This window comes from Lathyrus oleraceus, chromosome 3 (genome assembly GCF_024323335.1).
Source record: "Lathyrus oleraceus cultivar Zhongwan6 chromosome 3, CAAS_Psat_ZW6_1.0, whole genome shotgun sequence".
NCBI classification, from domain to species: domain Eukaryota; kingdom Viridiplantae; phylum Streptophyta; class Magnoliopsida; order Fabales; family Fabaceae; genus Lathyrus; species Lathyrus oleraceus.
Window position 1 is genome coordinate 416,815,597 of NC_066581.1, and position 15,371 is coordinate 416,830,967.

The 15,371-nt window shown below is 38.2% G+C and overlaps 1 protein-coding gene and 1 long non-coding RNA gene across 2 annotated transcripts in view; one reads left to right on the top strand and one right to left on the bottom strand.

Annotated features, from left to right (window-relative positions):
• The first annotated feature begins 405 nt into the window (after window positions 1–405).
• On the top strand, window positions 406–3,674 carry LOC127127999 (uncharacterized). Its single transcript, XR_007805607.1, has 5 exons — window positions 406–564; window positions 640–803; window positions 893–1,041; window positions 1,915–2,004; window positions 2,084–3,674. It is a non-coding gene; the product is annotated as an uncharacterized LOC127127999 (long non-coding RNA).
• A 267-nt stretch (window positions 3,675–3,941) lies between these two features.
• The window catches only part of LOC127131515 (uncharacterized), a 14,543-nt gene continuing 3,113 nt past the window's right edge, over window positions 3,942–15,371 (bottom strand). The window contains exon 6 of the mRNA XM_051060432.1: window positions 3,942–3,950. Within this exon, the coding sequence (XP_050916389.1) occupies window positions 3,942–3,950 (9 nt within the window). The remainder of the gene's footprint in view (window positions 3,951–15,371) is intronic.

The window sequence follows — 15,371 nt, forward strand, 5'->3', positions numbered from 1 at the left end:
ATGTTTTATGTTTTTCAACAATTTAGTTATCTATCTTGCTGCCATCACTTGATTTTATTTGTCTTTTGTTTCACGGTTATATTTCGTATATGAATGAAAACGGAAAACTAACTTCCACAGTATAGCACGATTATATCTTAATAATTGGTGGTTTATGACTTATGAGTCATTCAATTTGAGGAGTTTTTCAACTAAAAGAGCGAGATTGCGAAGATTCTGCATATTAAACAAAACAAAAAAACAAAGTGCATTAAACACGATATTACTACAAACATCACTAACACCAATCGAATTCCCCTTTCAGATATTATTCTATTAAGTACAAGCCAACAAGTTATGAACAAAATTGTCTCTGATGATGGACAACGCATAGATGCCATCTTGCAACAAACACAATCCACTGGGTCGACACAATTTCAAACTCCTCCAAATTTATTTAACCGAACAAACATTTTCTCTAAATTCTCCATAGTGGCCACTCGAACGGGAATTGAAAATATAAATCCAAATGCACTTTTTCCTAGAGAAAACGCTGCAACGTTTCAACCAATTTACGACTGGAATGTAAGACTTGCTAAGTCTTAACCTACTTCTGTTGTGAAATATTTTTCTTTAATCATGTTTCCATTATTTGTACAGTAGTGGAGTTTTTCAAAACAATATCAGTCCACCACTGCCTCTTAAACAAATAATGGGGTCACCCGAATAAGGGTCTTGGAGCGCCAGATAGAGTTTACAACCTTATGAAGAAGGACCAACCAATTCATATTCTGCACAAACCAACAACTATACAACAGACACTCGTAAGATCAAACTAGTACAATAACCATTAACAAACACTTATTATGATAATCCTTGTTACATACTAACGTGGTACCACTGTTATTCACAGTTCTAATCATTATTTATCCATATCACTTGCGGAAAAGTCAACAATAACTTCATCCACAACACCTGTAACTTGCCCGGTTTTTACATCTACAGTAAATTTGGATTTTGAAAGTGATGGTGATGATGATTCGGACTACGACCGGTTCTTAGGTATGCACCGTAATTCTTTGTTGTCCATCAATGTCAATGGGTGAAGTTTAAGCATGCACTATTAAACACGTATTTTTGAATTCTTAATTCAAAGTGAATACTTTTTTTTGTTCAAGCATCAGCACATAAATATTCACTGTTAAATACATTTTTTTGTTCAAGCATTTTTTGTTTAAGCATTATATCAACACATCGATTCATCATGACAATGGCATCATATCAGCACATAAATACTCATTGTTCCACACTTTTTATTTCACTTTTTAACATTCAGATGGCTTCTCATGGAAGCTTTATAGACCGTTCTACTTTTTAATGCCCCTTTAAGTAATACATATATACTATATACTATAAGTAACACATAATATATAATAGTATAAAATACATACATACAATATTAGCATTATCTCTTTTTAATGCCCCTTTAATATAGTAAGTTACTTGGATTTTAAAATTATAGTCAAAACTTTGAGGTTATGTAAAGGGTATTAAATAATTGGTCTGTTGAGTTATTTCATCCTCCTTTATTCTCTTGCTATTTAGTTCTCTTAATGTCCATTGTTTCTTTAGTTCTAACTGTCTGAAAAATATTAGCCTCACATATCTCTGTTACTAAAGTTTCTAAGCAAGAGGGTTTAATCCCCGTGGATGATAAAATCTATGGTATTAAATCGATGATGTCTATCATTTTTAGCATTTTTTCTAACTTCAAATATGATGCAACATGTAATAGATTGTGCTAGACTATATGATCATGTTTGATTGAATTCGGTTCATTGAAATTATATGATCATACTTTATTAAATATAATCTGACAAATGGTATGAATTTTTTAGTATTTATTAATGTTTTGACAAAAAAAAAATTAATTAGCACAAGAATCTGAAGATGATTCAAGTTTGAAAAATGACGACAACTCCCCACCATTTTCAAGAAGAGACGAGTCTGAATGTAACACTCTAGGTAAATATATATTAATATATAGTTATAAGTACTTTTACCTATTCTAGCATTATCAATGAATTTCATTTATTATGTCCAGGCTATTACGATTTGGATGATGCAATGATTGACTGTAGACATTGCAAGGAATTAATGTGGCATTAAGAGAGAATGGACAAATATAAACATAAACATGACAAAGGTTACTCACTCTACTGCAGATCATGTCAACAAAATTATCAGAAGCTTACCCAAGAGATGGAGGTCTATGGTAACTGCAGTGAAACTATCTAAGGATCTGAACAACACAACTCTTGAAGAACTTATGAGTTCCTTGAGAAGTCATGAGATAGAGCTTGAAGAGGATGAGCCCCAAAGAAAAGTTAAATTCGTGGCTCTGAAATCCATGGGAAAGTCTGAAAATACTAAAACCTTTCAAGCTGAAGAAGAAGAGGATTCTGAAGAAGACTCTGAAGAAGAAGATCAATTGCTTCTTCTTTCTAGAAGAGTTAATCTACTCTGGAAGAAAAGACAAAGCAAGTTTAGAGACTCCAGAAAGACAGGTGGTTGCTTTGGTCTACATCTGGACTGAAGAAGTCAAGTGTTGGCAAAGACGTTATCTACTTTGAGTGCAAGGAGTCAGGTCACTACAAGAATGAGTGTCTCAAGCTGAGGAAATACAAACCAAAAAAGAAAGACTTCAGATGGAAGAAGAAATGTATGATAGCTACCTGAGATGACTCTGAATCCTCAAAAGATGGCTCTGAGGAATAGCAAGCTAATGTGGCGTTGATGGCAAGCACAAAAGCATCTGATGAAAAGATCCAACCAGAATCTGAATCTGAATCTGAGTTAAATTCTGAAGAGCTATTTCCTAACTTATTTTGCTCTGAATTAGAATCTTGTCTTTCTGAAATTCTGGAGAAATATTATGAGCTTCATAACAAATACAAGGATTTGTAACAAGTCCAAGTATCTGAATCTGAAGCTCATAGTAAGCTTAAAAAAGATTTTTCTACTTTGAACGAAAAGAATTTTATTCTGAAAAATGAAAATTTTGCTCTTCAAAGTAAAAGTTCTAAACTTGAGGAAGAAATGTTTTCAGAAGCTTCTGTGGATTCTAAGAATGTCATAAACAAATATGACAAATCTTTTCAGACATTTTTGCCTAGAAACATAGATAGAAGGAAAATGGAAGATGAGGAATTTGTTATGTGCCTAAAGAAAAACCTATTTGAAAATCTAAGGCAAAACCAAAAGCTCTGATTTCCCATTTCTCTTATGCGTATACACAAAATGATTATTCTGCACAATGACCCAAGTTCTCTAAGAACTCTGGGAGAATTAACCAAAAACGACTCAAAATATGTGGGTACCTAAGGACAAGATAATATATGTTGCAGACATCCTTAGCAGCTCAATTGAAACACCAATCATGATACGCAGATTCTAGGTGCTCACGACACATGACATGAAGAAGGCATATGTTCCAAGATTTGAAACTTAAGTCAGGTGGCTTTGTAGGTTTTGGAGGTGATTAGAAAGGGAAGATCATAGGCTCCGGAACTATTGGTAACGGCTTTCTCCCTTCGTAGATTTTAGGAACAAAAACAACATCGGTCCCATCATCGTACATAAACTATCAAATATGTTGTACACATATAACACACATGCCAAGAGTTTCCTCATGACAAGACAGAGACTCAATCAAGTGAATTTCCACAACTTGAAACTTATATTTATTACTAAAAAAAATAGATATATAGATGGAAGATTGTACAACCTGTTGGTGTAAGCCCTAGAGGTCAATACTTTTGGTACTTGTATCAAATTATTTATTAATAATAAAAAAAATTCTTTATTATGTTTGTTTAATAAAGTCCCTAGAATAGTTAGTCCGTTTAATGTATCAAGTGTGACTTAATCATGAGATCCCATTCAACATAAGGGCATTATTCTTAAAGTATCTGTAGTCGAGCTTTGTTGTAAAGTGGGATAACATTAAAGCATTAAGATTATTATGTATATAGACTGATGATCACATCACATGGATCATAGATAAGGAGTTATCGAGTCTTAAACATAGGTATGAATATTAAGAGTAATATTTATACTGGATTGATCCGTTGTGAGAATACTTTATAGAATGTTATGTAAAGTGTCATAAGTTATTCTCATGGTGATAGTGGTGTATACCACCCTTCGACCTGAAACCACTATGGACCCTAGATGTAGAGTCGAGTGTCTTATTATTGATCAAACATTGTCCGTAATTGGATGACCATAAAGACAATTGATGGATACTCCACGAAGCATGCTGAGGGACATGAGTGACCTAGATGGAATTTGTCCATCCTGCGTAACATGATAAATGTCTACGGACCCAATATTGAATTGGACAAGGATGACACCACTACGCCAAACAAGACCTTAGACAGCGCTTTTTTTAGCCTTAGACAGCGCTTTAAAGCGCTGTCTAAACCTCCGCTGCTAAAGGTTTAGACAGCGCTTTTTTAAATCTTAAAAGCGCTGTCTAAGCCCCCCCCCCCCTAGACAGCGCTTTGGCCAAAAGCGCTTTCTAAGACCCTCCAATTTTATTTACATATATATATATATATATATATATATATATATATATATATATATATATATATATATATATATATATATATATATATGCTAAAAGTATATATATATAGTATATATATATATATATATACATATATCTATATATATATGCTAAAAGTATATATATATATATATATATATATGTCATACCCCAAAAATTACCCATCATTTTTCCTAAAAAAAAAAAAAAAAAAAAAAAAAAAAAAAAAAAAAAAAAAAAAAAACGAAAAAAAAAACGAAAAAAAAAAAGAAAAAAAAAAAGAAAAAAAAAAGAAAAAAATTTAATTAATTAATTAAATAATTAAAATAAATAAATAAATAAAATATAACAAATTATTTTGGACTTGGGTCTCCCTCATTCCAAGCCCATTACCCACGAAATTAGTCTATAAATACTGAAGTTTCAGTAGGGGAGTTAGACTTGGAGTTTACACTGGGAGATTCACTGGAGAAAGAAGGAAGAGAAGCAAAACACTCTGAGGTTTCCTTGGAACAAAACCTTGAGGAAAAAGAAAGAGAGAGAACAGAGAAGGACGGATAGAAACTTTGGCATAGGAACCCTGCCTACCCGGAGAATTCAGAGTAAAGAAACCCTGAAGGCAGCCCATCTGCACCGAAGCCATCGCCGTCCAATTCCCGCTGCCTAACTTATTCCGATACTACAAGTGGTCAATCCCTTCAACCTTGAATTGGCAAACAGGTTTGCGTATCTCTATTGTTTATACTTTCAATTGGCCATATCTACATATATAATGCATCATGATTAAATGTTGATATATAATTTGCTTTCGTATGGGAATTTAAATATGCCTGAATACCCTGAATGTTTGACCATGTTATTCCTGTGATAAAATGCCATAAAATTCAAAGTTCCTAACATGGGGCTGTTTTCAAATTCAAAATCCGTGGCCTTCGCTAGGCGAGGCAGAGGCGAACGAGACAGTACCTGATTCTTCTAGTCTGTTTTTTTTATGTTTTTATCATAGCCATGCATTATTCATCCTATCCTATTTATTGTTGTGATATTTCTCCTGTGTAATCTTCGATTGCACCCTGATTTGGTGTTCTGACATGTTTCTTTTTTTGAGTTTCGTAAAGGTTCACATATCCCAGGAAAAGGTTATTGGCTAGGTATTCCACTTTATTTGTGGGATACCCTTGTGGAGTTTCACCCTAAATTAATTTTTTAATGTATTAATTTCTAATGTATTAATTTTTAATATATTATTTTTAATAATTTTAATGTGGAGTTTCATCCTAATTATATAATTAATTGTAAAACTTTGCCTTTGAATAAGTGATCTTGGACCTCTCTTTGTTGCCTTACGATTACGATATTACGGTCATGTCCCGCGAACGTGGGGATACCCTTAGCAAAGACCCTTCGGTTAAATCATCATAAAATAAATTATAGTCCCTCGGATGTTGCCTTCGAATATACAACTTTGTCCCTCGATGACCCTCCGATGTTGCCTACGGTTAAATGATGATAGTCCCTTCGAATGCTAAGGTATCCTCATAACTGTTGCCTTCAATGACCAATCGATGACCCTACGATGACCCTTTTACATCCAAAGGATAAAACTACTTATTTCTCAATAATAAGGACAGTTTTACCCTCATAAGGATAGGAAATGCCCGTAAAGACCTTGGGTCGGTATAACTCTTAATTGCTGGCTCACAACTTAAAACATTTTTTTGCACCTCACACCTTTCAAAATGCCTTTAGAAAATCACCACTTGGTATACATTCATACTAGAATCATTACCGAGTTATATTTTTCTAAACAATTTTCAAAACTAAAACGGGATAACCACTTTGTATACATTCATACAAGAATCATTACAAAGTTAAATTCTCTTTTCAAAACAATTTTCCAAACAATTCACAAACACTTTTTTAGACAAAAATAATATAAGTGATCGAGCAATTAAGAGCCCATGGATAACCATGGATACAAAGGGTGCTAACACCTTCCCTTTGTATAATGTACCTCCCGAACCCAAAATCTAAATTAAGGTTTTTCCTGTTCTTTTCCACCTTTCCTTATTGGATAAAAGAAAAGTCGGTGGCGACTCTTGCTAACCGCGACATTGCGATAAAAAACACAAAAAGTCCAGTTCACCGTATGACAGAACTGGCGACTCCACTGGGGACCCTAAATATTTAAAAAGAGAGGTTACCTTAAAAACAAGATCACTTATTCAATTTGTCTGATTTATTTTTAAGGGATTGCTTGGGTATGATATGCTTGAGTGAAAGATCCTACACCCGGATCTAGTGTACCTTAGGTAAGTAGCAAGAGATCATCGCGACTGTCCGGCGTATACTGGAATGGTCAAAATGATGGCTACGGTTAATGTGGCACTTTGGATGTCCTGATGTTCCTCATGTTAGTTGAGGAAATATTTGGCATTCACGTGGTGTCATAAAGGCATTAACCAGACCTTTAGAACCCTAATTGACTCATCCTGGCCATTAGAAAGTAGTGAGATAACTGGCTTCGGTTCCGACTGGAGTTGGTTGAGACTCGATACTACACTCTTTGAGATTGGACTTTAGGGAAGCTTCGGTCAACCACTTGGTGTTGCACTGAAGTGGACTTAAGGAAAGGTCAATGATTTGAGATCCTTCTAGAACCCGGTTACTATTCTAAGACAGGTTGAACCAACCAAACTTCAGTGGGGAGGGTATTTACCTATGGAACTCACGCAAGCCTTAAAACCTAGGAATGATTGTTGTGTGACTTGCTTGTGCTTGTTATTTATCTAACAACATAACATCATAACATCATGGCATTGTACTAACCATTTCAAGGATTTAGGGATTTAACTCTGCTAAAAAAAAAAAAAAACAAAAGCAAAAACAAAAGAGAAAAGAAAAAAAAAGCTCTTTTTGTTAGTTTATGCAAAGTTAAATCCCGAAAGTCCTTGAAAACATTTCATACATTGCATTGCATCGCATAACAGGTATTCTAAAGGATCAGTGTTCTCACGATTTTCCTATCAAACAGATTCCAGCAGATTCAAACAGATTGAACAATGGCTCTCGAACAAACTGTCAAAGATCTCCAGGCCCAGAATGCTCAATTCCAGGAAATGATGCTGAGCTTATCTAAGGGGCAGGAAGAACTGAAAGCTCTTTTGATGGAGAAGAAGAAGGACCAGAAACCTGTGGGTTACATCAACCCGGGGAGAAGGCTTAAGGGACAGGTTACAGGAGTCAAGATTAGAATTCCGAAGGATTCAGAAGAAGAGACCGAGAATGATTCGGAAGATGAGAATCCTAATCTCGTCAATTCTGAGGACGACGATGAAGATTATGAACATGAACAGTACTCTCCGAAGGATGATAAGTACAAGTTGCTGGAAGAACGTATGCTAGCTATGGAGGGGCAGAAAGTGCCCGGTCTGGATTTCGAAAACTTGGGTCTGGTCTCTGATGTGGTCATTCCCCGCAAATTCAAGGTTCCCATTTTCACTAAGTATGATGGTGCCTCTTGTCCTCAGATGCATCTAAGGGCTTATGTGAGAAAGATTCAGCCGCACACTACTGATAAGAAACTGTGGATCCATTTCTTCCAAGAGAGTCTGTCTGGCACACAGTTAGAGTGGTATTATCAGCTTGAGAGCTCTAACATCCGCACATGGACTGATTTAGCAACAGCTTTCTACAAGCACTACCAGTATAATTCTGAGTTAGCGCCTACTCGGCTACAGCTACAAAATATGACTATGGGCTCTAAAGAAAGTTTCAAAGAATATGCTCAAAAGTGGAGAGATTTGGCTGGCAGAGTCAAACCCCCTATGACTGATCGAGAGTTAGTGGACATGTTCATGGGTACACTGACTGGCCCATTCTACAGCCATCTACTGGGAAGTTCCTCGTCAGGTTTCACTGAACTTATCTTGACAGGTGAACGGGTTGAAAGCGGCATTCGAAGTGGAAAGATACAGGCAGCTACTTCTGCAAGCACCAAAAAGTCCTATCAGGGAAAGAATGAATCAAATGCTGTGTACAGTGAGAGGAAGCATAACAAGAAGAATCGTGACCATACTGTTGGGGCAGTTACAATTGCCGCACCGCCATCTCAGAACTTCCAACACAGACAAGACAGGTCGAGAAGACAGTTTACCAAGATCAATATGACTTTAACCCAAGCACTGCAGAGTATGTTAAAGGCCAATTTGATTACCCTCAGAGGCCCTCCTGCAAATCCCAACACTACTTCTCCTCGTTATAATCCCAACGCCAGGTGTGCCTATCACTCCGATAGCCCCGGGCATGATACGAATGATTGCTGGTTGTTGAAGAACAAGATTCAGGATATGATCGACGCTGGAGAAATTGAATTTGATCCTCCGGCGACCCCCAATGTCATCACAGCACCTATGCCTAATCATGACCAGAATGTTAATGTTGTGGACGACAATTCTCACGTTACTGACGTTGCTGATTTAGCATCTCCTCTCCTGATCGTTAAGAAGAATTTATTGCAAGCTGGTTTATTTCCAGGTTGTGCTGAAGATTGCGATCTCTGTGTACTCCGACCCAATGATTGTTTGAAGTTGAAGAACGGCATTCAACGGCTGATGGATGATCGTACAATTCTATTTGAAAGGGTTCCTAAGGTGGACAACTCTATTGAAGAGGTATCTGTGATTGCTAGGTCCAAAGCTCCAGTGAAGATTACCGCTACTAGAGTGCCTGTGAAGATTACCGCTGAGCCCAAAGTGGCTCCCCTGATTATTACCGCACCTGGCCCCGTGCCATATTCCTCCAGCAAAGCTATTCCGTGGAACTATGGAGGCGACGTTTACATCCATGGCATAAAGCAAGTTGGTAGTTCTGCTAATCCTAATGATATTGGGGGACTAGTAAAGTTACTCGAAGTGGAAGGATCTACTCCCCAGAAATCTCACCTCCCGCTCCCGAAATTCGAGGAAAAAGACCAGTCAATCCTCCTCAGTCAGAGACATCGGTCGAAGTTACTTCTGAAGATGTTGCCAAATAGGAAATGGAAGAGATGCTGAAAATCATCCGTAAGAGCGATTTTGATGTAGTGGAACAATTGGGGCATACTCCGTCTAAAATCTCAATGTTGTCCTTGTTATTATCCTCTGAATCCCATGCCAATGCATTGATGAAATTCTTGAAGACCGCTCATGTGCCTCAAGAAACATCCGTCGATCAATTCGAACATTATGTTGCTAATTTGACTGTTGACAATGGCCTAGGCTTTTCCGATGCTGACCTGACGCCAGCAGGAAAGAATCACAATAAAGCTCTGCATATCTCCATCGAGTGTGAGGGGATCACCCTGGCTCACGTGTTGATCGACAACGGCTCTTCCTTGAATGTGCTCCCGAAAGCTGTACTCGATAAATTTGACTACAAAGGCATTGAACTGAAACCTAGTGATGTTGTGGTGCGTGCTTACGATGGTGCGAAGAGTGTTGTCTATGGTGAAGTGGTTCTCCCTATCAAGATAGGACCTCAAGTCTTCAACACTACCTTTCACGTGATGGACATTCGTCCCGCCTACTCCTGCTTGTTGGGGCGCCCTTGGATCCATGGGGCAGGTGCGGTAGCTTCGTCGCTTCATCAAAAGCTGAAGTATCCAATAGCAGGCATGGTTGTCACTGTATGTGGAGAAGAAGAGTATATTGTCAGTAGTGTGCAAGCCTTCAAATACGTTGAGATGGATGGTGAATTCTTTGAGACTCCTTCTCAGTCATTTGAAGTGGTTCCTCCACCCAGTCCTGTCCTTAAGCCAACTCCCCTTGTGCCCAAGGTTGTTCGTGCTCCCCCTGTCATGATCTCTCTGAAAGATGCTCAAGCCGCGATTGAAAATGGTGATCGTGCTGGTTGGGGTCAACTGATCAATGTACCGTACAAGTCTGATAAAGCTGGCCTGGGGTTTAACTCTGGAAAGATAGTCAAAAATCAGATTAATGCTATGGAAGATGCTGATAGTGATTGCGACTTGGATAGCTGGATTTTCCCAACAATTGGTGACGGACTCAACAATTGGAAGACTGAAGACATTATCCCGATTTCCTTTAGTCAGGAGTAATTGTTATTGTTTATTCTAGAATTGCAAATTTTAATTTTCTTTTACAATCAAACTTCTTAAAGCATTGTGTCTATGCCCGAGGCACAATGGCTAATTTGTTAGGGGTTTGTCATTTTCATAAGCATATTCATATTCAATAGATCAATGGACTTTTTGCATTCAAATATTGCGCTCTTTATCTTTCCTGTCATTTTTCAAACAAGCTATGTTTCTTGCACACACTCACGTAACAATTTGCCGATCCATATCCACTCTGGATCCTGTTGGTAATGACTCTGCTACTGTTCATTATGACTTTGAAAATCCGATCTACCAAGCCGAGGATGGAAGCGAGGAAGATTGTGAAGTCCCTGGAGAACTTGCCCGACTACTGCAAGAAGAAAAGACTATACAGCCGCATGAGGAATCAATTGAAATTGTAAATCTGGGTACTGAAATAAACAAGAAAGAAGTCAGAGGTTTCTTGGGGCACTCGAATTACATTGCCCGATTCATTCCACACTTGACTGCTACCTGCAAACCCATCTTCAAATTACTGAGACAAAATCAAGAGATGGTATGGAATGATGAATGCCAAGAAGCTTATGACAAAATCAGGAAATATCGCCAAGAACCTCCAGTTCCGATGCCACCAGTTGAAGGAAGACCTTTAATTACGTATTTGACCGTGTTAGAAAATTCAATGAGGTGTGTTGGGGCAACATGACGAGTCTGGTCGAAAAGAGCATGCCATATACTGCCTTAGCAAAAGGTACCGACTGTGAAACAAGATACTCACAGCCCGAGAAAGCTTGCTGTGCTTTGGCCTGGGCTGCTCGCCGACTAAGACAGTATATGTTGAATCATACCACCTTATTGACTTCTAAGATGGATTCTATCAAATACCTATTTGAGAAACCTGCTGTCTCCTGAAAGAGTTATCACTGACAATGGTACTAATTTGAACAACAAGATGATTACTGAACTCTGCACGCAGTTCAAAATAAAACACCATAACTCTTCTCCGTACCGGCCAAAGATGAACGGCGCCGTGGGGACTGCTAACAATATCAAGAAGGTCATGCAAGAAATGACAGTAACATACAAAGACTGGCATGAGATGTTACCCTTTACTCTTTACGGTTATCGCACTTCAGTGCGCACTACGACAGGGGCAACTCCGTTCTCTTTAGTCTATGGAATGGAAGCCATCTTACTAGTGGAAGTTCAGATTCCCTCTCTAAGAATCATGAAAGAGGCGGGCTTAGATGAAGATGAATGGATTCAGACTCGACTCGATCAGATAAATCTGATTGATGAGAAGAGACTTGCGGCTGTTTGTCATGGGCAGATATATCAGAAATGCACGACCCAGGCATTTAACAAAAGAGTTAAGAGACAGGTGTACCAACTTGGCGACTTGGTGATCAAGCGTATCATTCTACCACAAGGTGATCCCAGAGGCAAATGGACTCCCACATACGAAGGGCCATTTGTGGTTAAGAAGGTATTCTCTGGTGGAGCCATGATACTCGCTACTATGGATGGTGAAGACTTCCCACATCCCGTGAACGCGGACATAGTTAAAAAATACTACGCATAAAAGAGACCCGCTAGATCGACGTATCTAGGCAAAAGTAAGGGCATCCCGGCGAACCAAAAGGGTTCGGGCAAAAATTAGGGATATATAAAAAAAAAATGTACACCCGACAAGTCGAAAACCTGAAAAGGCGGCTTGGGCAAAAAAGGGTATCCTGGTGGACTGAAAACCTGAAAAGGCGGTCCAGGCAAAAATTAGGGATTAAAGCGTATGACTATGTCCCGTTCTCAGTCAACTTTCATCCAAGTTCGAGGGACTGACCAAGCCAATCACTTCTATCCGACAGCAAGGGATGAGATGCTCGAAGACATAATGACAGTAGTAGGCTTAAAATCAATAGGACTTCTTCCACATAGCTTTCTCTTTGTTTTCGACAATTTCCTCTTACTAGGATTTCTGTCTCCTTGTACACAAGTTGCCTGTTTATTTCTTTCAAAATCAATACAACCTTCTTTCAAAAGATGCTTTTGTTTTTTTCTTTTTCTGTCTTGTTTGCGTAAACGTCCATTGATTTAATTTGAATTAATATATGCATTTGAATATGACCAATGTTTACCAAAATACATGCATAGAATAGCAATAGCAATTACTACAAGACTTCAGGATCGAGGATAAGGTCTAACCATGCTTCCAATGAATCCGCTACCAATTCTCTTCCCCAGCAAGCCTATTTTTCCCAGAAGAAATTGGCAGTATCCCCAGGCACAGCCAGTTACTCCCCAACAGAGGTCGGCATCATCAGACAGATTGATCATCTCATCCATCCTCAGCCAAGATCTGTGGAATATTTCTACCGTCAGACAGAATCAAGAACCCCCTGCCGAGAAAGGGTCATCGTTACAAATATCTCCAATCAGTAGATGGGGATTTATTTTCCCCAGTAGAGTCCCCAAGCAGAACTTCTCATACGCATAACTCATTCATTACATCCTTTCACAGCATACGCATGCATACAACATTCACATTTATTTTAGCATAACACGAAACATCTCATGCATCATGACATAGCATGAAGCTAACTTTTTCTTTGCAGGTTAATTATCCTCCTGATATAGTCAAAGTAGAAGGTTCATTCAGACAGACACCTTTATCAATCACATTCAAGATTCAGATACATATTTCAAATACAGTTCATGGGAACATTCATTCTGACAACACTTCGATATCCTCCTAACGATGGCATCTCTAAGCCCATCCCAGACATTTATTGCAAGTACAACATATACAGGTTATCAGATACAGCCTAACGTACGGTTCATTCTGATTCAGCCCAACATATGACTTCTTCAGCAACTCCAATGCGGTCTAACGTACGACCCATTTGGACCTTCAAATCCTCAGATGCTGCCTAGCGTACGGTACATTCAGGGGTGTAGTCTAGCGTACGACTACTTTCTTTTTCAGATGCAGCCTAACGGACGGCTCATTCTACAACTCGGATACGATCTAACGTACGATCCATTCTGAACTTCAACAACCCCAACGCGGTCTAACGTACGACCCGTTTGGATCTTACAACCCTCAGATGCTACCTAACATACGGTACATTTCTGAAGTGTAGTCTAACGTACGACTACCCCTTTCGTCATCAGATTCAGCCTAACGTACGGCTCATTCTGCAACTCAGATACGATCTAGCGTATGGTCCATTCTGATTCTTTATCCCCAACAGCATATGACACACTCCGACTCCCCAGCGAAGTCGGCAGCCTAATGGATGACTCATTATACGGTCTAACGTACGACCCAGTGTGGCACCCATGTCTTCAAATTGGCCTAATATACGGCGCGATCTGAAGCTTTCGTCATCAAACCTCCCGGATGGCATCTTTAAGCCCATCTCCATCAAGACCAACTGTCGATTCTCAAGTGCAAATTTTTGGGGCATTCTAGTGTTCAATAATCTTCCACCTCCAGACCACGAATGGCATACACGCCATCCTAACTCTCTCGGTCCAAGAATATTGAACAGGGGCAGCTGTCATACCCCAAAAATTACCCATCATTTTTCCTAAAAAAAAAACGAAAAAAAAAAAGAAAAGAAAAGAAAAAAAATTTAATTAATTAATTAATTAATTAATTAAATAATTAAAATAAATAAATAAATAAAATATAACAAATTATTTTGGACTTGGGTCTCCCTCGTTCCAAGCCCATTACCCACGAAATTAGTCTATAAATACTGAAGTTTCAGTAGGGGAGTTAGACTTGGAGTTTACACTGGGAGATTCACTGGAGAAAGAAGGAAGAGAAGCAAAACACTCTGAGGTTTCCTTGGAACAAAACCTTGAGGAAAAAGAAAGAGAGAGAACAGAGAAGGACGGATAGAAACTTTGGCATAGGAACCCTGCCTACCCGGAGAATTCAGAGTAAAGAAACCCTGAAGGCAGCCCATCTGCACCGAAGCCATCGCCGTCCAATTCCCGCTGCCTAACTTATTCCGATACTACAAGTGGTCAATCCCTTCAACCTTGAATTGGCAAACAGGTTTGCGTATCTCTATTGTTTATACTTTCAATTGGCCATATCTACATATATAATGCATCATGATTAAATGTTGATATATAATTTGCTTTCGTATGGGAATTTAAATATGCCTGAATACCCTGAATGTTTGACCATGTTATTCCTGTGATAAAATGCCATAAAATTCAAAGTTCCTAACATGGGGCTGTTTTCAAATTTAAAATCCGTGGCCTTCGCTAGGCGAGGCAGAGGCGAACGAGACAGTACCTGATTCTTCTAGTCTGTTTTTTTTATGTTTTTATCATAGCCATGCATTATTCATCCTATCCTATTTATTGTTGTGATATTTCTCCTGTGTAATCTTCGATTGCACCCTGATTTGGTGTTCTGACATGTTTCTTTTTTTGAGTTTCGTAAAGGTTCACATATCCCAGGAAAAGGTTATTGGCTAGGTATTCCACTTTATTTGTGGGATACCCTTGTGGAGTTTCACCCTAAATTAATTTTTTAATGTATTAATTTCTAATGTATTAATTTTTTAATATATTATTTTTAATAATTTTAATGTGGAGTTTCATCCTAATTATATAATTAATTGTAAAACTTTGCCTTTGAATAAGTGATCTTGGACCTCTCTT